This window comes from Scyliorhinus canicula, chromosome 18 (genome assembly GCF_902713615.1).
Source record: "Scyliorhinus canicula chromosome 18, sScyCan1.1, whole genome shotgun sequence".
Classification (NCBI taxonomy): Eukaryota; Metazoa; Chordata; class Chondrichthyes; order Carcharhiniformes; family Scyliorhinidae; genus Scyliorhinus; species Scyliorhinus canicula.
The window spans coordinates 74,620,223-74,645,232 of NC_052163.1; the positions used below are offsets into that span (position 1 = coordinate 74,620,223).

General features: G+C 48.7%; 1 protein-coding gene across 4 annotated transcripts in view; it reads left to right on the forward strand.

Annotated features, from left to right (window-relative positions):
* Positions 1–8,804: 8,804 nt before the first annotated feature.
* safb (scaffold attachment factor B) overlaps positions 8,805–25,010 on the forward strand; it is a 102,384-nt gene continuing 86,178 nt past the window's right edge. For all 4 annotated transcript variants that reach the window (XM_038777311.1, XM_038777310.1, XM_038777312.1 and 1 more), the window contains exons 1-3: positions 8,805–9,037; positions 10,585–10,672; positions 11,648–11,709. In XM_038777311.1, coding sequence (XP_038633239.1) covers positions 8,885–9,037; positions 10,585–10,672; positions 11,648–11,709 — 303 coding nt within the window. In that variant the 5' untranslated portion in view covers positions 8,805–8,884. The remainder of the gene's footprint in view (positions 9,038–10,584; positions 10,673–11,647; positions 11,710–25,010) is intronic.

The following is a 25,010-nucleotide window of genomic DNA, read 5'->3' on the forward strand; positions in this document are numbered from 1 at the left end:
CAGTGCCAGCATGGCACTACCAAGGGTCAGGACCCGAGGGGGCCATGCCCATGAAAGGAGGGTGGAGGGGGGTTAGGAGGGTAGGGGTGTGCAGGGCAGGTAAGTGGGGACTTCCAGGAGGTTGGGGGGTGACTGGGAGTGGTCCTGGAAGGGTGGGGGTACTGTAAGGGGGTTTGGGGGGGCCTGAAAAAGGGGGGTCCCCAGGGACCGCATAGCGGGGTGTCCTGTGGAGGTACTGTAATGGGGTTTGGGGGGGCCTGAAGAAGGGGTCCCCAGGGACCCCATAGCGGGGTGTCCTGACTTGTGGGGTGTGATGTAGTGCCCACGTCTAGGGAGTGCCATTGCCCATGGGTGGGGAATGCGGGGGTCCCACAAGCTCACTTGGAGATCGAGGCACGCTTTCAAAATGGCGGCCCCATCTCTGAGTTCAGTTCCCAGTGCAAAAAATGTTTTAAGTGTGGGCTAAAGTGGTGAGAATCTCCCCAGGGTCCAAAAAAGTGAATAAGTGTAATTGAATAACAGAGCGGGCCCAGGAAACTCCCTGAAAAACCCGCCACAAGTGAATTTAGGAATTTTTGGGGAAAATCGCACCCATAGGTTCAACCTACTCAACTTTTCCTCATAAGACAATACATTCATCTCAGAAATCAACCTAGCGAAACTTGTTGAGTAACGATGCTTTAATCAATTTCTATCAGTCAGGCTACATCAAGCCGAAACACAAAGTGAGGCAAGTGCCAGTAATGAAAAGCTATGAGAACCATGGGCGGGATTCTCCTGCCTCTGACGCCGAAATTGCGTTCGGTGATCGCTCGGAGAATCCCCGTTTGCGATGAAATCGGGGACGGTCCAGCTTTCGCAATGCTTCACCCCCCTCCCGCATGCCGTATGGACGGTTCAGGACCCTTCCACTGATGCTCCGTCCCCGACTGGCAGAGTTTCCAACGGCGTGGGTCTCTTATGCTATTTTCTTTCGGGAACTTGCTGTGGCGGCTGTGGACTGAGTCCAGCACAGCCACAGTCGGGGGAGAGCCGATTGCGGACAGGGGGTCTTTGGCAGGGTCGGGGGGCACTAGTGGGGTGGTCTGGGAGTTGCGAGCCTGGCAAAAGGGGGGCACTATTTGGCAGGCCAGGTCCGCGCACTCCAAGCGCCATGTTGCAGGCCGCCGCTGTGCGCATGCACGACCACGGACCTGGCAATTCTCCGGCCGTATCGGCAGCTGGTGCCAGGTGCTCTACGCTCCCTCCCTGCTAGTCCCCAACCAGGCAGAGGATCAGTAGCAGTTTTGCCAAATTTTCCGGTCGTAAAAGAACACCGTTCCCATATCGGCATCAGGACATAGTCTCCAAATCGGAGAATAGCCCCATAGGTCCAAAGTCCCAAGCACAGGATGTATCCACTGTCTACTGGGTCATGGTCCACATTTTCCAGTGGGTCATGGTCCACATTTTCCAGTGGGTCATGGTCCACATTTTCCAGTGCTAAAATCAAGCATATCCTCTCTCAACATTATCTTTTGTTCATTGTGAACATGCTAAATTTTCATAAATTGCTTCTCATAATCCAGTGCCTCCATAGCCTCAGATAGGGTTTCCAGTAATTTCCAAACCAGAAGTAATTTATTCAGGACCCATTCTTTAAAGTTAACTGCTTTTAGATACAGCTATTGGGCGGAATTCTCCCAAAGGGAGACAATGTGCCGACGCCGGAGTGAAAACCGGAGTGTTTCACTCCGGCGTCGGAGGCCGCTCCTCGCCCCCTATTCTCCCCCCCCCCCCTGGGGGGCTAGGAGCAGCGGCGCATCAATCTCGGGTGCCGGGCCTTGACGCTTGCATCAAAGCGGCGCCGCCTGAATGACGCGGCCGGCGGCGCCTGAATGACGTCACCCGCGCATGCGCGATTGCTGTCTTCCCCTCCGCTGCCCCGCAAGACATGGAGGATTGATCTTGCGGGGCGGCGGAGGGAAAAGAGTGCGTCTTTCAGAGTCGCCGGCCCGACGATCGGTGGGCACCGATCGCGGGACAGACCCCTCCTGAGCACCCCCCGGTACTCGATTCTCCCTCCGCCCCCCACAGGCCCCACACGCAGTGGTCGCGCGCTGTTCACGCCGGCAGCAACCAGGTGTGGTTGGCGCCGGTGTGAACCGGTCGGGTTCAGCAGGCCGCTCGGCCCATCCGGGCCGGAGAATCGCCGCTCAACCGGAGCCGCGATTCTCCGAGCGGCCTGTCGCAAAACGCGACACACCATTTGGGGGGGGGGGGGGGGGGTGTGTGTGTGTGTGGGAGAATCGCGTGCGGGTGCCAGGGCGGCGTGGCGTGATTCGCCCGGCACTCCCGCGATTCTCCCACCCGGCGTGGGGTCGGAGAATCGCGCCCATTATTTCTGAATTGAAAGTAGATTTCAATATAATGTGGAGAGGTAAAGAAAGTGGATACAGTTCCTTCCTCATCTAATAATCTTTATTAGTGTCACAAGTAGGCTTACATTAACACTGCAATGAACTGAGGATCCGGGTTCGAATCCTGGCCCTGGGCCACTGTCCGTGTGGAGTTTGCACATTCTTCCCTTTTCTGTGTGGGTTTCACCCCCACAACCCAAAAGATGTGCTGGTTAGTTGGATTGACCACGCTAAATTGCCCCTTAATTGGAAAAAAAATAATTGGGTACTCTTAATTTATAAAAAACACTGCAATGAAGTTACTGTGAAAAGCCCCTAGTCGCCACATTCCAGCGCCTGTTCGGGTACACTGAGGGAGAATTCAGAATGTCCAACTCACCGAACAGCATGGGCGCGATTCACCGCCCCCCCACGCCGGGTGGGAGAATAGCGGGAGGGCCTCCCGACATTTTTCACGCCCTCCCGCTATTCTCCCCCCCGACGCGCGACCCACGGCACGAATCGCCGCTCGCCGTTTTTTACGGCAAGCGCCGATTCTCCGAGGCCGATGGGCCGAGCCTTCACACCCGTTTCAACACGGCAGCAAACACACCTGCTCGCTGCTGTTGTGAAACGGGCGCCAGATGCCCGTTTGGGGCATCTGGGGGCCCGATTGGCACAGCAGTACCTCGGAGTGCCAAGGGGGGCATAGGCCCCCGATCGGTGCCCACCGATCGTGGGCTGTGCGTCCGTAACGGACGCACTCTTTTCCCTCCGCCGCCCCGCAAGATCAAGCCACCACGTCTTGCGGGGCGGCTGAGGGAAAAGACGCCAACTGCTTGACGTGCGGCCTTGACGACCGTCATCAAGGCCGCGCCGCCGTGTCGCACGGAGCCGCGCTCCTAGTCCCGCCCGGGGGGGAGAATCGGCCCCAGAAGTGGGCGTGAAGGCTGCCGTGGGTCACGGCCTGTCCCACGGTAGCCTTTACGATTCTCCGCATTTGCGGAGAATCTCGCCCCACGTCTTTCGGGACTTATGGGAGAAAACCGTAGCACCCAGAGGAAACCAGCGCAGACACGAGGTGAACGTGCAGATTCCGCACAGACAGTGACCCAAGCCAGGAATCGAACCTGGGACTCTGAAGCTGTGAAGCAAGAGTGGTAACCACTGTGCTACCAAAGATTTAAAAAAAAAATGAATTTAGAATACCCAATTCATTTTTTCCAATTAAGGGGCAATTTAGCGTGGCCAATCCACGTACCCCGCATATCTTGGTTGTGGGGGCGAAAACCTCGCAAACACGGGGTGAATGTGCAAACTCCACACTGACGGTGACCCAGAGCCGGGATCGAGTCTGGGACCTCGGCATCGTGAGGCAGCAGTGCTAACCACTGCACCACCATGGGCACCCTCAAAGATGGGTGACGTTGATCTGTGGCGCTTCAAGAACCCAGGGGGAAAGGAGTATTTCTTTTTCTCACATGGATAGGGTGTATTCAAGAATCAACTTTTTTGTGGTGAGTCGGGAGGATTTGGTTGGGGGAAGGGGGCAGAATACGTGGGGATAGTAATCTCGGACAAGGTGCCCCACTGGCTGGAGATTCCGCTTAGATCGGGATGGGAGCAGAGGCCTGGGTAGAGGCTCGATTCGGGGTCGTTGGCAGATAGAGGGTTTTTCAATAAAGTGCGGGCTATGATTTAAGATGACGTAGAATTGAACCAATATGGGGTGGTGCCGGGTGCCACATTTTGGGAAGCGCTAAAAGTGGTGGTTCGAGGGGCGATTATCTCATTCAAGGCACATGCAAATAGGGAAAGTATTTGGGGAGTATGGAGTGAGGCGTTACATAGGGTAAATGAAAATGAAAATCGCTTATTGTCACGAGTAGGCTTCAATGAAGTTACTGTGAAAAGCCCCTAGTCGCCACATTCCAGCGCCTGTTGGAGAGGTTGGTACGGGAATTGAACCGTGCTGCTGGCCTGCCTTGGTCTGCTTTAAAAGCCAGCGATTTAGCCCAGTGTGACCTCCTCTTTCACAAGGATGTGCCTGATACAGTTCAAGGTTGTACACAGGGTACATATGACGCAGGCAAGAATGCGTTGGTTCTTTCAGGGAACAGCAGACATTGTGAGAAGTGTGGGCAGGGACCAGTGAATCACGCTGGAGCTGCGAAAAGTTGGAGAGATTCTGGGTGCGAACAAGGATAGTGGGGGAGGTTGAGCCGGACCCTTTGGTGACAATATTCAGGATATCGGAGAAGCCGGAGCTGATGGAGGGAAGGGAGGCCAACATTGTGGCCTTCGCCTCGGATTGCCCGGCGAAGATTTCTGTTGAGTAGCGGTCAGCAACGCCACTGGAGGTAGCGGCCAGGCTGGGGGACTTGTATGACTTTCTTCAGCTAGAAAAGGTCAAGTACGAAGACTTCAAGGCAAGGTGGGGGATGTACGTGGCCATGTTTGAGGAGTTGTCCGTCGCCGGTGGGAGGGGGGGTGAATATAAATTGTATAGTTATGTGTTGAGAGAGAGAGAGAGAGAGAGAGAGAGAGAGAGAGAAGCGGGGCCGTGCTGGGACCACCGCCTGGTGTGGGCGGTGCTCGTCCTGTCTTGCGCTCAGTCACGATCCGCATACTGGCACTTTGACAACCTGCTGCTGGAGGATAAGCTCTTCCTGAGCTCCATTTGTCGCTTCTGGACCATATGGAGAAGGAAGCCTTGAGGCTATGGTGGGACATGGGAAAGACTCACGTGTGTAGATTCTGCCAGGAGTATGCAAGGCGGCTGACAAAGAGGGGGAAATCCAGGGTTGAGGAGTTGGAGAAGGAGATGCTTCACCCTTGACGTCTCAGTCAGCCCAATGATGGCCCGGTCCTGTGGCTGGTGTAATGAGAGAGGAAGGGCGCACTGCGGGACCTGCAACTTGCCGGGTCCCACGGCATGTACATAAGGTCATGGATCCAGATCCTATCGGACATGGATCACAGCTCCCCTTCTACTGGCTGGAAAAAAGGCACGTGGTCTGTCAGAGCTCCTTATGCTGCTGGTCGATGATGGATCCCTTGTCTCAGATCTGGAGGTTAGGGCCCAAATCCGAAGCTTCTATGGCTTTCCTCCCCGGATCTGTCCAGCGAGAATCATTGCAGTGTTTTGTGGGAAGACCTACTGCAGGTTGGCCTGGAGGTCATCAGGAGGTTTGATGGGCCAACAAAACTGGAGGAGCTGACCTGCGCCCTCGACAGCCTGCAAAACCCCTGGGCTGGATAGACTGACATTGGAGTTTTCAGGGCATTCTGGGGAGCGGCTAAGGTGGATAGGGTGTCCTGGGGGAAAGTATCGTGACCGGGGAGATGCCCCTCTCATGGCGCAGGGCCACCTGCTGTCAAAGAGGGGGGAATCTCCGCCACCTTAAAATCTAATCTCCCTCCTCAGCATGGACTACAAGATCTTCAACAAGGTGACGTGCTTGAGCCTTGGCACCGTGCTGGACCACATGATCCACCCTGACCAGTTCTGCACAGTCCCGGGCCACACAATCCACGACAACATCCAGGTGATCTGGGACCTGGTCCATCATTCCCAGAGGGCTGGTCAAGCACCTTCCTGACCCTTGATCAGGAGAAGATGTTCAACCTGGTGGATCTGCAAGTATTCGGGTTCGGGACACATGTCGTTGCCCGGATCCGACATCTGTACACTGCCGCAAAGTTCTCATTAAGGTTAATATGTCCCTGGTGGCGTCCCTTTGCTTTGGGAGAGGAGTGCCTCAGGGCTGCTCCTAGTCTGGCCAACTCAATTCTATTTGCGTGGAGCCTTTCCTATGCCACCTGCGGAGGTAGTGGATGGGGCTGTTTCTGGGCGGCCCGGGCATTGAGTTGGTCCTCTCAGCTTACACTGATGACATGCACCTCATGTTCACCGATCCTGCTGAGGAGGAGAGTCTGCCAGGCTATCGGCTGCCTCCTCTTCCAGGATCAACTGGGCCAAGTGTTCCTGACTTCTGGTCGGTCTGGGCTATGGATCTCCAACCAGAGGAGCTCAGCCCTTTCACCTGGAGCGTCCTCTACTTGGGAGTCCAGCCCGGCTGAGGCCAAGGTCACCGCTCACTACAGCTGCCGGACAGGACTGCTCCTAATGCTGTCTTACAGGGGCCAAGTTCTCATCAGAAACCAGCTGATAGCCTCCATATTGTGGTACTGGCTGGTCACTTTGACCCCCTCCCTCCGACTTTGTCAAGAAGATCCAGAGAATGCTTGTAGAGTTCTTCTGGGACAAGAGACTGGGTCACTGATGAGGTTCCGAGTCTCCTGCTTAGGGAAGGCGGCCAGGGGCTGGTATGCCTTCGCACCCAGGCCCTGCAGCGATACCTTTACATTGAGCCTCCTCCACAATGGTGTGCCCTGGCGATGCATTTCTTCTGCCAGGTAGACGGCCTGAATTATGACATGCAGCTCCTGTTCATAGACATGCAGGGTCTTTGTCATCCTCTACAGACACTACCCATCTTTTACCAGAACCTTCTCAAAAGTCTGGCGCATGGTTTCCTCACGCCACAGCTGCCCCACCCGTCGGGAGTAGTGGCTGTCGTCTGGGAGCCGCTACTCTGGAATCCGCACCTCCACCAATACCATTTCAAGTGGCTGGCAGAGGAGTGAGCTGTGACTGCTGGGGTGACCAGGATCGGAGATGTCCTGAGTGGCGGAGAAGTGGGCTGGATGACACCCCACGGGTTAGAGCAACCACGGCGGAGAATGTCTAACTCACGGTCAATGCCATCCGAGACCTCAAAACAGCCGTGCTCAGACCCGATAGCACTCGTGGCCTGGAGGATGCGTACGTTTGCGGTGGTATCCCGGCTCGCACGGAATTCCACATTGGTCCGAGGCACTGAAACCTCCCTCGGGGGGCTGGTGGCCCACAATCCTAGCTGCCTCGCGGAAATGCCCTCCGTGCCTTTTCGCACTGTGCAAAGAGGTTTCCTGTACGGGCTGCTGCTGCACACCCTTCACCTCCTTACCCTCTCCGGTTGCCTGGGCACACCATGGAGTGACTGGTTGCCGTCCGGCAGCAGAGGTCCCCACTGGAGGTCTCTCGATGGAGGAGTTCTCCCCCTCAATCTTAGGGACCTGGGGTGGAGGGTGTTGCAAGCAGCAGTGCCATACAATCACTGATTGCACCGGTTCACGGATTCCCGAGAAGCCTGCCATTTTTGCGGCCTTGGAGTCTGTGGACCATGTCTATGTTACATGTTATAGGCTGCACCCCCTTTTTAGTTTTCAGACAAATCTATTGCTGAAGTTTTGTTTGCACTCCAGCCCCTTGCTCCTGTATGGGCACCCGGTGTGGAGAGGGGCAGAGAAGGTTGAGGACCTCCTTGTGAACCTTGTGAAAAGCACCATTTGTAGGTCCAGGCAGCGGGCCACTGAGGGAGTTGAGCGACCAGACTGTCTACCCCTCTTCAGCGGCTACTTTTGCAGCTGGGTGTCCCTTGAAAGGAAGCACATGGTGTCTACGGTCATCATCGCTGGGCACCGTAGGGGTCGGAGGGCTTTATTGACCCCTTTAATTGCACACTCATTTGGTGTTTTTAAGTTTCCATTGATCTCTTGTTTCGTTTGGGCAGTACCCTTATCAGGAGCGGCCCTTTTTGCTTTGTCCCCAAGTTTGTTTCCTTTGTTATATTTCAACAGGTTTGTTTCGAATCACTAGCTTTTGGAGTACTGCTCCTTCCTCCTTCATTCACCTGAGGAAGGAGCAGTGCTCCGAAAGCTAGTGTTTGAAACAAACCTGTTGGACTTTAACCTGGTGTTGTAAGACTTCTTACTGTGCTCACCCCAGTCCAACACCAGCAACTCCACATAATTTCTTATATTTGGTTAACCTCTAAAGAGTGCCAATCCACCTACCCTGCACATCTTTGGGTTGTGGGGATGAGATCCACACAGACACGGGGAGAATGTGTAAACGCCACATGAACTCCGGGATCGAACCCGGCTGCCCGTTGCCGGGAGGCGGCAACACCATTGTGCCACCCGTTGTTTCGAAGTTACAGGAGCTTTATAAATATAAAAACTGTCCACTGGCAGCACGGTGGCGCAGTGGTTAGCAAGCTGCCTCACGCCGCCGAGGACCTGGCTTCGATCCTGTCCACAACCCAAAAAATGTGCAGGGTAAGTGGATAGGCCACTCTTTGCAGGACCAATAGGTGAACTGGCGATGCTAAATTGCTCCCTATTTGAAACAAACAATTGGGTCCTCTAAATTAAAAAAAATATATATAAACGGTCTTGTTTAATGTGATGTAATATTTCCAGGTTGATCTGTAATCCTTTGAATGTTGCAACTCCACTCATTGGCTGCTTGGATAGGATATGACGCGCAGGCGCATCTCTCTCTCTCCCCCCCCCAAACAAATCCACCTCGCGCACGCGCAGTCCGTGACGTCGGTTTTCCTCCTCCGAGCAGGCGGCGCCATTTTGTCCACTTCATCCCTGGTGGTCGGATCGCGGTGATGGCGGCGGAGAGCGAGGCTGTGGAGCAGACGGCGGCGGAAGAGTTGCGCAGTATCACCGAACTGCGGGTGGTGGATCTGAAAGCGCAGCTGAAGAAGAGGAACCTCGACACGAACGGCAACAAGAGCGTCCTGGTGGAGCGGCTCCGCAAGGTGGGGGCGGCCTCGGCGGCCATAGCAAAGCGCCAGACCTGAGGCCTGGGCAGCACCGCGGGCCCCAGGCTCTAACATTGAGGCCCGGAGCGAGGCCTCTGCTCCGTCGAGGGAGGCTGCACATCCTCGACAATCAGTTTGGTTGTCCCCGCTGCCGCCCTTACCTTCCTCTCCGTATTTATCCAATTCCTGATGTAACTCTGTTTCCTTATTTAATTCCTGATGTAACTCTGTTTCCTTATTTAATTCCCGTTCTCCCTCCAGACAAACGCTCTTGTATTAGATCAGCCCTTCAGCAGCAAAAATGGCGACGAGCGGCCGTTACTCCAGTACACATCTTTACTCCGAAATCCGTCGAGGAATTTTCGTTTGACTGTTTGAAATCCGTATTGACTTTGTATCCTCTTCACCTTTAGCGCCAATTTGCTGCAAACATTTCTCTGGGTTTCCTTTTGTCCTATTAGTGCCACGTGTTTTCTGCGACCGATTTATATCCTTGTTGCAGAGCCCTAACCTGGTTAGCGAAATACAATCTCCTTGAGAATAATTAACGCACCCCAGAAGGACCATAATTAATTAAATGCCATTTGCGATTTTAAACTGTATGTTCTTTCTAATAGCGTCAATTGAAATTCTTAAGAGTAGAAAGAGATGGTAAATGCAGTGTCTCGTGTTCACTGCAGAAGTCAAAATTGATAGCCCCAGTAAAGTGTGAGGAATATATCCGTGTCAGAGATAAAAACACTTAGATTAATAGTTTATTGTATTAACAATTCCAGTGCTTCCAACGAGTTTGAAATTACAATTTGAAAGTTTTTGTAAATTGAAGAGGATAAAACTGGCTAATTAGGAAGAAATGTTGTATGGTACACCAACTCAAATTACAACCCATAGAACATGAGCAAAATGAGGTTGCAGTGAGTGCTATTTAGTCTAAAATATCTCCATTACAGCAATTAATGCTGCAATTTTCCCCCCAGTAGAGCAGTTATTTTTCAGCCACACCATAGAATTTCAGTCTTTTCCCTTACAGTGGCAATCATTTTTCTTAAAGTTGCTTATTAAGAAAATAGCTCAGCAATTCTCCATGATGGGAGTGTGTTGGATTCAGGAATAACTTGTGCTATATAACAGTTTACACAAAATAGATTATCTAAAGGTGATTTACAAGAGGTTTGGTGAATATCAGCAAGCAGAGAGTAAGTTAGTTAACAAGGTAATATTTGAACTAGAAATTGGAATGCAGCAAGAACATTGAAGCATGTAGGGGTATGGTTGTCAGGTTCTGCCATTGTGGAATGGAGAGGGTGTGGAAAATCATGGGTTCAGAAGTCCTTGTTGGTATCCAATTCCTCCATTTGAGTTCTACATTTCAGCGGAATTTCTCGGTTTACAATTTGAATAAACTTTTCAATTGCATTAATTATTTTAACTCATCATTGAGATGTTTACCCTTTTAAGTATTTAGCACATTTCCAAAAAATAGTGTTATAAATGCAGGTAATCTACCCTTTTCGCCTAATAATATTTGTGGTCTCTCCCTTCAGGCAGTGGAAGAGGAAGGAGGAAATCCTGATGAAATTCCGATTGCGGCAGACACTCCAGGACGGAAAATATCAAAGCGGACAGGAAAAGGTAGTTTGTGTAGCAATGTGCATAGCATATATCCTCTAAGTAGAACACCCCACACTGACCAGCTGTCCTTTCCGAATCACCTTGAACTAATGGGGTGGCAGGAGTGGTTAGAACTGCTGCCTCATGACATCAGGAACCTGGGTTCAGTACTGTCTTTGGGTGGCTGTTGGTATGGATGATGTGGAGATGCCGGCGTTGGACTGGGGTGAGCACAGTAAGAAGTCTTACAACACCAGGTTAAAGTCCAACAGGTTTGATTCAAACCTGTTGGACTTTAACCTGGTGTTGTAAGACTTCTTACTGTGTTGGTATGGAGTTTGCACTTTCTCCTGTATATGCAGGGGTTTCCTCCCAGTCCAAAGATGTGTAGGTTAGGTGGATCAGCCATGTTAAATTGCCCCTTAGTGTTTAGGTTAGGTGGGATTACGGGGACTGGGTGGGGGAGCGGGCCCAGGTAGGGTGCTCTTTCAGAGGGTCAGTGCAGACTTGATCGGTGAATGGACTCCTGAACTAACAATTCTAAGTTGCTAATATTAAACATTTTGTGCATGTTTCTGTAATTTTGGTTACACTAGTTCATGAATAATCTTAAACAAGATTGTGGCTTCACAGTGTCAGGGTCCCAGGTTCTATTCCCGTTGGGTCACTGTCTGTGCGGAGTCTCCACCTTCTCCCTGTGCCTGTGTGGTTTTCCTCTGGATGCTCCGGTTTCCTTCCACAGTCCAAAGACGTGCAGGTTAGGTGGAATGGCCATGATAAATTGCCCTTAGTGACCAAAAAGGTTAGGAGGGGTTATTGGGTTACGGGGATAGGGGGAAGTGGGGGCTTAAGTGGGTCGGTGAAGACTCAATGTGCCGAATGGCCTCCTTCTGCATTCTATGTTCTATTTTCATTTTCTATTTTCTAAGATCTGTGTATATATGTATCCCTTTGTGTAATTCAAATCTTGAAGCTTTTTTATATTCTTGGGGGTAGGTCGAAGAGCCGAAGATGATGGAACTGATGATGGTCTGGAGGAGGATTCTGGCGATGGGCAGGTTGGTGATTAGGCAAGATGCCTTCATTGTATTTATTCACTCTATAGTAACACAAGAAGATTAAGATACTATTCGTGGAAATGTGCAGTAAAAAGCTGATTATTTAGTCATCCACATTGACATTCTTCATTGTTCCTAATAACACTGATTTTTAATTTTAACTACTCTTGTAATTTTTGATTCTTTCAAGGTAACCCAGCAAATCCCAGTCTAGATATAAACTACATTTCAAACATAAACATTTCATTTTATTTCTGGATAAAAATTATACATGTTATTTGATGGCTTTGCGTTTATGGGCACTTATAAAGGAATAAATTTTTAAAAAGCTAATTTTTTCATGAATTACACATTGATATAGTAGTTTTACAATGCATTGGCTCACAGAGCTGTTTATGGTATATAGAGAAGAATAGATTTAAAAAGGACTTGTCTGAGATAGTGATAATCTGGAATCTTCAAGTTCTTTGGGCCTATTTTGGTACAGCTCAGCAAAAAGTATTTTTTTCACAAGTTTAAATATGGATATTCACCAAGGCCAACAACTGTATGTACTTCTCTATGTCAATTCCTCTGTGTTCCGGTTCTGCTCTCACATTATGACACTTGATGTCTCGAACCTGTTTTTTCAGTGCTTCTCTAATGGTTCACTTTCTTTTTTGATGTTCTGTACTGGATGGCACTTCTACATTTCTCCAGTACATAATTTCTTGCTTTCAGCTTCCTGTGCCTAACACACTACCATTTTGCCTGCTAAGTGTATAAAAATGAAAAGTTTCCAGAAATCTTCATATATGATATTTCTTCTGATTTTAACTTTGCATTAAATATCTGTAGGGGTTTCCTTCTCTTGGTGTATCCCATAAATAAACATCCAAATTGCCCCTCTAGACCTGTTTAGAAGACTTCTAGAATGTGTTAAAAACTTGGAACGTTTTAACATAAAAACAAAATATCTGGAAGCACTCGGCTCAGGCAACAGTTAAATGTTTCAGGACAATCACTGTGGAGTATCTTTTCCCTCATTATCTAGATTTGTACATTTTGTATGCTTGTGTTTTATTCCCATTTGAACTTCTGACAAATAAATAACAAGGTGATAATAGGCAGGTACATTTAACCAGGCAGGTTTCGCAAGAATGTGCTGCGGTGTCTCATCTATTCACTATTTGCTAAGGACTTCGAGATAGAAAGCTTCATCCAGTTTGTTGCTGGCACAAACACAGGCAGTGCAGATAGCGGCATACAAATGTTTCTGAAAGATAAAGTGAATCTGTAAAACTGGATTTCCTTGTGATGGCTGTTTCTGGGTGTTCACCATTTGGAGGCCACCCAGTTTTGAAATTTTTAGTCCTGAATAGATGAGGTCCATGAACATAAGTTTTTAAAATGTCATGGACAGGAACAAAATGCTGGAACTCCCTGACAGCACTGGAGATACCGACACCACATGGACTACAGAGGTTCAAGAAGGCAGCTCACCGCATTCACAAGGGCATCTAAGGATTGGCAGTTAATACTAGCCTGGCCAGCAACACCCACATCCCATAAATTAATTTAAAGCAACGGTTATGCTACAGCTACATAAAGACTTGGTTATGGTACAAATTAGACTGTGCAGTTTTGTGCATCACCTCAGGAAGGACATATTGCCCTTGGCACAAGTACACTGGTATGAAGAAGTCCTAGATACCCTGAAGTCAGTGAGAAACGTGGAAAGCTCTCCACTGCATCAAGTTATTCCTAGCACTAACATGATAGTTGTGGTTATTGGAAGTCCATCACCACAGTCCCAGACATGGATGCCACAGTTCCTCAGGACTAGATCCTCAGCCCAGCCATTTTCAGCTGCTCATCAACAATCTTCTATCCACCATTCAGAAGTGGGGATGTCGTTGATGATTGTGCAATATTCAAGATTTGCGACTACTCAGATACTGAAGAAGACCATGTGTATATGCAGCAAGACCTGGACAATATTCAAGCTTGGACTGTTAAGTAGCAAATGACAAGTTGTAGACATTGACCATCTCCCAACAAGAGAGAATCTTGACCATCTCCCCTTCAGTTAATGGTATTACAATTGCTGAATCCTCCACTATCATCCAGGGGACAGTCATTGACGAGAAACTGAGCTGGACCAGCCATATGAACACAGAACAGAGGCTGGGAATTCAGCAACAAGTAGCTCTCCTGACTGCACAAAGCCTATCCACAATCAACAAAATACAAGCCTGGAACGTGATGGAATACTCTCCACTTGCCCGGATTTGTGTTGCAGCAGCTACACTCAAGCTTGACACCGTTCAAGACAAAGCAGCTCTCTTGATTGGTACCACCCCTCCTTCACCTTCCACTCCAGCCACTGATGCACAGTTGCAGCAGTGTCTTCCATTATACAAGATGCAACTCCAAGGCTCTTTGATGGCACCTTCCAAACCCGCCCCCTCTACCACCCAGAAGGACAATGGCAGCAAATGTTTTTCTTGATCAACCCACACACCATTTTAAATTTGAACTATATAAATTTTCCTTCACTGCTGCTGAGCCAAAATTCTGGATGGAATTCCCTTCCTAACAGCACAAATTGTGGCGATTCAAAGGCTATCTCCTCGGGTAATTGGGCATGGGCAGAAAATGTTATTACCCACGTTCCATGAAAGCATAAATAACAGAAAATATAGCAGAGCACAGTTGTTGCTAATCGTGTGCCACAAGGTTAGTCAAGGGGCCTCGGCTACTATTTTTCTGACATAGATGTTTTACATTGGGATTTGAGGAGGGTGTGAAAGTCTACAAAGGGATATAAGTTAGGTTAAATGGGCTGGCAATAAGTTGAGTACAATGTGAGATTATTCACAACTATCATAAGTAAAATTATTTAACAGGTTCGATCCCGGCTCTGGGTCACTGTCCGTGTGGAGTTTGCACATTCTCCCCGTGTCTGCGTGGGTTTCGCCCCCACAACCCAAAAATGTGCAGAGTAGGTGGATTGGCCATGCTAAATTGCCCCTTAATTGGAAAAATGATTGGGTAATCTAAATTTATAAAAAAAAAAGTAAAATTATTTAAAAAGGAATGGGAGTAGGCCATTTGGCCCATGAAGTCCTCAGACATTCAGTAATATCATGGCCTATACATGCAACACTTCACAAGTAATACCTGTATTTAAGTTGGGTGGTTGCTAAACCTGAGACACTACACTTGTGTCCCCCACTTTCCACCTCCTCTAACCTAAGGGGTGAGTGAATATCAGGTAAGCCCTTCTTGTTTTTACCGCAAGTTATCTAGGAGGGAAGGCAGTGCAATGTTCCTCCTGCAGAATGTTTACGGTGAGGGATCAGTGTCAGTGTCCCTGCTGATTTCACCTGTGAGTGTGGGAAGTGCACCCATCTCCAGCTCCTAAACCACGTCAGGGAACTGGAGCTCGAGCTGGATGAACTTCAGATCATTCGGGAGGCAGAGGTGGTCATAGATAGTAGCTTCAGGTATGTAGTTACTCCGAAGAATGAAGATGGATGGGTGACTGGGAGGGCGCAGTCAGTGCAGGGATCCCCTGTAGTCGTTCCCCTTAGTAACAAGTATACCGCTTTGGATACTGGGGGGGGGGAGACACTTACCGGGGGTAAGCCATGGTGACCGGATCTCCAGAAATGATACATCCCTGTGGCTCAGAAGGGAAGGGGGGAGAGCAATAGTTATTGGGGACTCGGTAGTTAGAGGGGCAGATAGACGGTTCTGTGGCAACGAAAGAGACTCACGGATGGTATGTTGTCTCCCGGGTGCCAGGGTCCGTGACGTCTCGGACTGTGTTTTCAGAATCCTTGCAGGGGAACAGACAAGTCTTGGTACACATCGGTACCAACAACTTAGGTAAGAGTAGGGACGGGGATTTAAAACAGGAATTTAGGGAGCTAGGGTGGAAGCTGAGAGCCAGGACAAACCATGTTGTCATCTCTGGTTTGTTGCCGGTGCCACGTGCTAGCAAGTTGAGGATCAGGACAAGTGCAGATAAACACATAGCTGCAGGGATGGTGTAGGAGGGAGGGTTTCAGTTACGTGGATAATTGGAGCACCTTCTTGGAAAGGTGGGACCTGTACAAACAGGACGGTTTGCACCTGAACCAGAGGGGCACCAATATCCTGGGAGGAAAATTTGCTACGGCTCTTCGGGGGGGTTAAACTAATTTGTCAGGGGGGTGGGAAAATGAGCTGTAGTCCAGAAGCCAGTGTTGAGAGTAGTGAGGTACTGAGGAGGGTATCAAGGTTGCAGGAGTGTACTGGCAGGCATGAAGGTGGGTTGAAGTCTGTCTACTTTAATGCAAGGAGCATCCGGAATAAGGTCGGTGAACGTCCAAAGATGTGCGGGTTAGGTGGATTGGCCATGCTAAATTGCCCGTGGTGTCCTAAAAAAAAAAGTAAAGGTTAGGGGGGGGGGGGGGGGGGGGTGGGTTGTTGGGTTGCGGGTATAGGGTGGGTTTGAGTAGGGTGATCATGGCTCGGCACAACATCGAGGGCCGAAGGGCCTTTTCTGTGCTGTACTGTTCTATGTTCTAACGTGAAGCATGGATTGGTACTTGGTACTACGATGTTGTGGCCATTATGGATACATGGTTAGAACGGAGACAGGAATGGTTGTTGGAAGTTCCGGGGTATAGATGTTTCAGTAAGAGTAGGTGGTAAAAGAGGTGGAGGAGTAGCATTGTTAATCAAGGATCGTTTAACGGTTGCAGAAAGGCAGTTCGAGGGGGATCTGCCTACTGAGGTAATATGGGCTGAAGTTAAAATAGGAAAGGAGTGATCACATTGTTAGCAGTTTTCTATAGGCGCCCAAATAGTAATAGAGATGTGGAGGAAGAAATTGCAAATCAGATTATGGATAGCTGTGGAGGTCTCGGGGTAGTTGTCATGGGCGACTTTAACTTTCCAAATATTGATTGGAACCTCTATAGGCCAAACAGTTTGGATGGGGCAGTTTTCTGTAAATGTGTGCAGGAGGGTTTCCTGACGCAATATGTGGATAGGCCAACAAGAGGTGTGGCCACATGGGATTTGGTACTGGGTAATGGACCGGGCCAAGAGTTAGATTTGTTTGTGGGATAGCTCTTTGGAGATAGTGACCACAATTCGGTGTCTTTCACTATTGCAATGGAGAGGGATAGGGCCATACGGCAGGGCAAGGTTTATAATTGGGGGAGGGGTAATTATGATGCGATTAGGCAAGAATTAGGGAGCATGAGATGGAAACAAACTATCAGGGAAAGGCACAAATGAAAAGTGGAGGTTGTTCAAGGAACAAATACTGCGTGTCCTTGATGGGTATGTCCCTGTCAGGCACGGAGGAAATGGCCGTGTGAGAGAACCATGGTTCACAAAAGAGATTGAATGTCTCGTCAAGAGGGAAAAGGAAGCGTACGTAAGTATGAGAAAACAAGGTTCAGTTGGGTCGCTTGAGGGTTACAAGGTATCAAGGAATGAGCTTAAAGGGCTCGGGAGAGCTAGGAGGGGTCGCATCAAGGAAAACCCCAAGGCTTTTTACTCCTATGTGAGAAATAAAAGAATGACCAGGATGAGGTTAGGGCCGATCAAGGACAGTAGTGGGAACTTGTGCATGGAGTCAGAAGAGATAGGAGAGGCGTTGAATGAATACTTTTCTTCAGTGTTCACCGAGGAGAAGGGCTATGTTTTTGCGGATGAGTGAGAGATACAGGTGGGTAGGCTGGAGGGGGTAGATGTTCTGAGAGAAGATGTATTAGCGATTTTGAAAAACCTGAGGGTTGACCAGTTCCCTGGGCCAGATGGGAGGGGATATATCCTAGGATTCTTTGGGAGGAGATTGCAGAGCCTTTGGCTTTGATCTTTGGGTCCTCACTGTCCACGGGGATAGTGCCTGAGGACTGGAGAGTGGCGAATGTTGTTCCTCTGTTCAAGAAAGGGAATTGGAATGACCCTAGTAATTATAGGCTGGTTAGTCTTACTTCGGTGGTCGGTAAGTTAATGGAAAGTGTCCTGAGGGATAGGATTAATGACCATTTGGAAAGATGCCGCTTAATCTGGGATAGTCAACATGGATTCGTGGAGGGTAAGTCTTGCCTCACAAATTTGATTGAATTCTTTGATGAGGTACCTAAGTGTGTAGATGAAGGTAGATCAGTTGATGTCGTATACATGGATTTCAGTAAGGTGTTTGATAAGGTTCACCATGGTCGGCTCATGAAGAAAGTAAGGAGGTGTGGGATAGAGGGAAATTTGGTCAATTGGATAAGTAACTGGCTATCACATAGAAGACAGAGGGTGGTGGTGGATGGAAAATTGTTAGACTGGAGACAAGTTGCCTGTGGTGTACCACAGGGATCAGTGCTGGATTCTCTGCTATTTGTGATTTTTATAAATGACTTGGAGGAAGGGGCTGAAAGTTGGGCCAGTAAATTTGCTGATGACACCAAGATCAAGCTATCCCACTCCATTTCATTCTGGTGTGCTCCATGTGCCTATCCAATAACCGCTTGAAAGTTCCTAAAGTGTCCGACTCCACTATCACAGCAGGCAGTCCATTCCACACCCTAACCGCTCTCTGAGTAAAGAACCTACCTGGGACATCCCTCCTATATCTCCCACCCTGAACCTTATAGTTATGCCCCCTTGTAACAGCTACATTCACCCGAGGAAATAGTCTCTGAACGTCCACTCTATCTATCCCCTTCATCATCTTATAAACCTCTATTAAGTCGCCTCTCATCCTCCTTCGCTCCAATGAGAAAAGCCCTAGCTCCCTCAACCTTTCCTCATAAATCCTACCCTCCAATCCAGATAGCCTCCTGGTAAATCTCCGTTGCACCCTTTCCAATGCTTCCACATCCTTCCTATAATGAGGTGACCAGAACTGCACACACTACTCCAAATGTGGTCTCACCAGGGTCCTGTACATTTGCGGCATAACCCCACGTCTCTTAAACTCAAGCCCCCTGTTAATAAACACTAATACATAGCCCTTGTTCACAGCTCTATCCACTTGAGTGGCAACCTTCAAAGATCTGTGGACATGAACCCCAAGATCTCTCTGTTCCTCCACATTCCTCAGAACCCTGCCGTTGACCCTGTAATCCGCATTCAAATTTGTCCTACCAAAATGAATCACCTCACCAGGGTTAAACTCCATCTGCCATTTTTCGGCCCAGCTCTACATCCTATCAATGTCTCTTTGCAGCCTACAACAGCCCTCCACCTCATCCACTACTCCACCAATCTTGGTGTCACCAGCAAATTTACTGACCCAAATTTCAGCCCACTCCTCCAAGTCATTTATAAAAATCACAAATAACAGAGGACCCAGCACTGATCGCTAGGGGTGGAGTAGTGGATGAGGTGGAGGGCTGTTGCAGATTGGAGGGTAGCTCACGCCACTCCAATATTCAAAAAGGGAGGTAGAGAGAAAGCAGGGAATTGTAGACCAGTAAGCCTAATATCGTTAGTGGGGGAAATTCTTGAATCCATTATCAAGGACTTTATTGCGGAACATTTGGAAAGCAGTGGCAGGACCAGTCAGAGTCAGCATGGATTTATGAAGGGAAAATCATGCTTGACAAATCTGTTGGAATTCTTTGAAGATGTAACCAGTACAGTTGACAAGGGGGAGGCAGTCGATGTGGTATATTTGGACTTTCAGAAGGCGTTTGACAAAGTCCCACATAAGAGACTATTGTGCAAAATTAAATCGCTTGGGATTCGGGGAATTGTATTGAGGTGGATAGAAAACTGGTTAGCAGAGAGGAAACAAAGATTAGGAATTAATGGGTCTATTTCAAATTGGCACGCAGTAACTAATGGAGTGCCACAGCGATCGGTGCTGGGACCCCAGCTATTCACAACATATATAAATGATTTGGATGAGGGAACAAAATGCAACATCTCAAAGTTTGCAGTTGATATCAAGTTGAGTGAGAGGGTGAACTGTGACGAGTTTTGGTCTTCTGAGGAAGGATGTTCTTGCTCTCGAGGGAGTGCAGCGAAGGTTTACCAGTCTGATTCCAGAAATGGCGGAGGCTGTCATATGAGGAGAGCACAGTAAGAAGTCTTGACAACACCATGTTAAAGTCCAACAGGTTTGTTTAAAATTACTAGCGTTCGGAGCAATGCTCCTTCCTCAGGTGAATGGAAATCAGGAGAGATTGATTCTTGGGATTGTTCTTGCTGGAGTTCAGAAGAATAAGGGGGGATCTCGCAGAGGCTTATAAAATTCTAACATAACTAGACAGGGTAGATGCAGGGAAGATGTTACCAATGGGTGGGTGTGTCCTGAACCAGGGGTCACAGTCTGAGGATTCGGGGTGAACCATTTGAGACATTTCCTAATCCAAAGAGTGGTGAGCCTGTAGAATTCATTACCACAGGAAGTAGTTGATGCTAAAACATTGAATACATTCAAGAGGTGGCTAGATATAGCATTGGGGCGAATGGGATCAAAGGTTATGGGGAGAAAGCATCTCTACCCCAGATGGCTTTGGATGTTCAGCTGGTGAGTATATTCAAGGCTGAAACAAACGTTTGGGGCCTTAAAGGAGCGGGAACGTGGAATGGAAATTGAAGATATGGTCATGATCTTATTAAATGGCAGAGTAGGATCATGGAGCTGTATAACCAACACCTGCTCCTATTTCTTAGCTACCTACATAATTAAAATCTGAAGAAATAGGTCCTCACCTTTTCCATGGTTTGATTTTCAGTGCCAGCGATGTTGTTTAGCATTAACACACACTTAACTAATGATGAATTTCAGTACCGGTACAATGTCAGGTACATGGGCCATATGTTTCAAAAATTGATTGATCCAATCAAACAGCATGGGCGAAATTCTCCCAAAACGGGAGCAATCGTCAAACTGCCGTAAAACCCGGGCGGGTTTTACGGCATCGCGCCCCTTCCCGACGGGGGACCGATTCTGGTCCCCCGTCGGGGCTAGCAGCCCGACGTCGGAGGCTCCGACAAGTCGGGCTTAACGAAAATCGTTAAGCCCGCTTGTCGGACTTAGTGCCGGCTGACGCGTCATATGACGTCAGCCGCGCATGCGCAGGTGGGAAGACTCCACCCGCGCATGCGCGGGTGACGTCATCGCGTTTTTGCGCGAAACCCGCGCATGCGCGGTCCGGGTTGCCCCTCAGCCGCCCTGCGTATTGATACTGCGGGGCGGCGGAAGGACAAATAGTGCGCGGGCATCGGGCCCGCTGCCCGCGATCGGTGGGCACCGATCGCGGGCCCATGGCACCCTTGGCACGGCCGTGGTACTGCCGTGCCAATCGGTGCCATGGTTATTTTTTTCCAGGTGGTCACGACGTTTTTACGAACGGCAGGACCAGGTGTGTTTGCCGTTCGTAAAAAGGTCGTAAAGGGCTGGGACTTCGGCCCTTCTAACAGCTGTGAATCGCTGCCGGCCGTAAAAAAACGGCGGCAGCGATTCGTGTCGGGATTTCGGCGGGGGGGGGGGGGGAGAATAGCGGGAGGGCGTCAAAAAAGTCGGGAAGGCCCTCCCGCTATTCTCCCACCCGTCGTGGGGGGGGGGAGAATTTCGCCCCATGTTCTTTCAGTTTGTAATTGGATAAAGGCACTGCTGAGATTGGTACTCAGGATCTCCTGTTTACTAGATAGGTGCTTTAACCAAATCAGTTTGTAATTGAAAGAGTACAGACCGTACTTAACCATCCGACCCATGAAAAACAAAACTTTCTTTGTTAGATGTGACTTTGCAATTGACTAGCACTTGTTAAACAATCCTTTTTTAGTGTTTTTCTAATATTTAAATACCGAATTTTGTTTTCCAATTAACGGGGGCAATTTAGTGTGGCCAATCCACCTAGCCTGCACCTCATTGGGTTGTGGGGGCAAGACCCACGCAGACAAGGGGAGAATGTGCAAACTCCACACGGACGGGGGCCGGGATCGAATCTGGGTCTGAGTGTACGAATAGCTACACTAACAACCAGTTTATAATGAAAGGAATATGTTCAAGCCATGTTCCTTTTTTTATTACCCAGGAGCTTGGGAACTGTTAGTTTCTCATTGCTCTCTCAATGGTAACACTGTCAACCAATCAACACCGCTTTCTCCTGTAATATAAATTGTTCGTCTGATATTTGGCATTCTTTAGTTTGTCCCGATGGATTTGAGATGAAAAACTTTTGATTGTTACTCTTCAGCAATATTAATAGTAATTAACATTTATCTATAAGTGGAATTGACAAAACTTAGCTTTTAGTGGTGAGCTTTTAACGGCAGCACAGTGGTTAGCACAGTTGCTTCACTGCTTCAGGGTCCCAGGTACGATTCCCGGCTTGGGTCACTGTCTATGCGGAGTCTGCACCATGTGTGCGTGGACTTCCTCTGGGTGCTCTGGTTTCCTCCCACAGTCCAAAGATGTTGGGTCGATTGGCCATGCTAAATTGCCCTTAGTGACCACAAAGGTTAGGTGGGTTACGGAAATGGGGTGGAGGCATTGGTTTAAGTGGGATGCTCTTTCCAAGGACCGGTGCTGACTCGATGGGCTAAATAGCCCATCTGCACTGTAAATTCTGTGTAATGAAATGAAAATCGCTTATTGTCACGAGTAGGCTTCAATGAAGTTACTGTGAAAAGCCCCTAGTCGCCACATTCCGGCGCCTGTTCGGGAAGGCTGGTACAGGAATTGAACCGTACTGCTGGCCTGCCTTGGTCTGCTTTAAAACCCAGCGATTTAGCCCAGTGAGTTAAACCAGCCAGTTTATTATAAATGCAGCAAATTCATCCTTATTCTACGATTGTCCACAATGGACCAAATAGTGCAGTGTAGTTTTCGTGAAGCAATTGCGTAACTTGGGAGGCACCTTCTGAATGTTAACGTAGCTCAAATGTTCCAACCACGTTGCCAAATCTGTTGATTCAAGAGTTCCTTTGCTTTCGTCAAAAGACAAGTAAATTGAAGGTTGAATTCCCAAAGCGTATTTTAAAAACTGTTGTTTTAACCGGTTTACAGAACAAGAAAACCATGTGTAGAACACATGTTGTTTGGCTGATGGTTAGGCAGGGAGAACCGGCCTTTTTAATTTGTCCACAAAATTTCCAAAGTTATATTCTAAACCATATGAATTATGAAACCACATGTTTGCAACAAAATTAACCACAAATGTGAGCACTGTCGAATCCTGTTGGTAAGTCCCTTCCAGTTGTAAAAACGCCCATCAACTGTTAACCATTGCTTTCTGCTGCTAAGACCAATTTTGGATCCCAAGGGCCGTTACAATTTTTGATCATCCTGCAATGTGTCAAAACCTTGCTAAAACCCATATACACCTTATCCACCACACTTGCCTCAACAATTATGGGTGAGATTTTTTGGCCACGTTGTGCCTGGCGCAGTTACCCCTATTCCTTGCGAATAGTGGGATAGCCCAAAAAATGAGTTTCTCGCCTGGTGTCGAACCGATTGCAATGTTGCCAACTGCCACTGCCTTGGCATGATCCAGATATACATATTTAAATGAGTCTTAAAACTTAAATATGCACAGCCCATTCAAGGCCAGCATCTCCCAGCTCCCGGGATTCACTAGCCCCAGTCAGCGCAGCATGATGCCAGTGCTAATCAGTACTGGTTTCCAAAAAACGGGAACCAGATGTGATGGCCATGCTGGGGGACTTAGAGGCCATTATAGCTCCCAGGTGGTCAGTGACAGGGCGGGGCAGTGCCCTGGTGGCCAAGGCAGTGTGTATAAAGGTGATGCCCATGAAAAGGGTGGCGTTAAAGATGGGAGCCCCTCAGCATTGCCATAGAAGGGTATGCTCACTTGGGAGGGGGCGATGGCCCGATGGGGTGACACAGTGGTTAGCATTTCTGCCTCAGCCCCAGGGACCTGGGTTCAATTCCAAACTTTTTTAAAAATTTAGAGTACCCAATTCATTTTTTCCAATTAAGGGGCAATTTAGCGTGACCAATCCACTAGACTGCACATCTTTGGGTTGTGGGGGCGAAACCCACGCAAACACGGGGAGAATGTGCAAACTCCACGCGGACAGTAACCCAGAGCCGGGATCGAACCTGGGACCGTGGCGCCGTGAGGCTGCAGGGCTAAACCACTGTGCTGCCCCCGGTTCAATTCCAAACTTGGGTGATTGTGTGGAATTTGCACAATCTCCCAGTGTCTACAAATGGTTTACTCTGAGTGCTCTGGTTTTCTCCCACAATCCAAAGATGTGCAGCCTAGGTGGATTGACCATGCTAAATTGACCCTTAATGGGATAGGGTGGGGTTGTGGGCCTTGGTGGGGTGCTCTTTCGATGGGTCGTGCAGACTTGATGGACCTAATGGCCTCCTGCACGGTAGGGGATTCTAAGATGCCTATGCAAATGGGTGGGAGTGGGGCAGGGTCACCCTCATGTATACGTGGGGGGAGTGGGCTGACGCGGTTATTTAGTTATGGAGAGGTGATTGTCCTCTGAGGTCAAGTTTTGAGGGTGCCACCCATGTTTGTGTTGGGTGGGGTGGGGGGGGGGGGGTGGGGGGGGAGGGGAAAGAGTGGTGGACCTTCAACTTACGTTTGCGATCTTTGAGGAGCCGGTCTTGTTGGTGTCTTTCGTTCTCCACACCAGAAAAACTTAAAAGTGTAGAATTTTTTAGTGAGAATCTCCCCAAGCTCAAAAAAATGAGTTGAGTGGGTGAATTGTGATCTGGATCACGCGCACACACCTGGCAGGTCTCAACTGCGATTCCCGACTATAGTGCCACTTCACCATTCTTTTGGCAGAATTGCCCTCCATATCTTTCACCCCCAAAAGAATTTCCATCTGTGCCAGGTGTAACTGTCTCTTAAATCCATAATAACTTGCCTTGATCAGTCTATGCCTTTCTAAATGAAGTAAGAAGTCTTACAACACCAGGTTAAAGTCCAACAGGTTTGTTTCAAACACGAGCTTTCGGAGCACGGCTCCTTCTTCAGGCATTCACCTGAAGAAGGAGCCGTGCTCCGAAAGCTCGTGTTTGAAACAAACCTGTTGGACTTTAACCTGGTGTTGTAAGACTTCTTACTGTGCTCACCCCAGTCCAACGCCGGCATCTCCACATCATTTCTAAATGAAGATTTATACTGTCCCTCAGAACTGATGCCAATCATAAGACAACATCTGAAGTTAAGCTAACTGGCATTTAATTACAATGACTGCCTTTTTTAAACAACAAAACAATTGTCTTAGTCCTCCAATCCTTTGGCCCACACCTGTGGTTGGGGAGGTTTACTTTTTCTTTTCATGTACTTAATGATCTGTAGAGCTGCTCGCTGAAA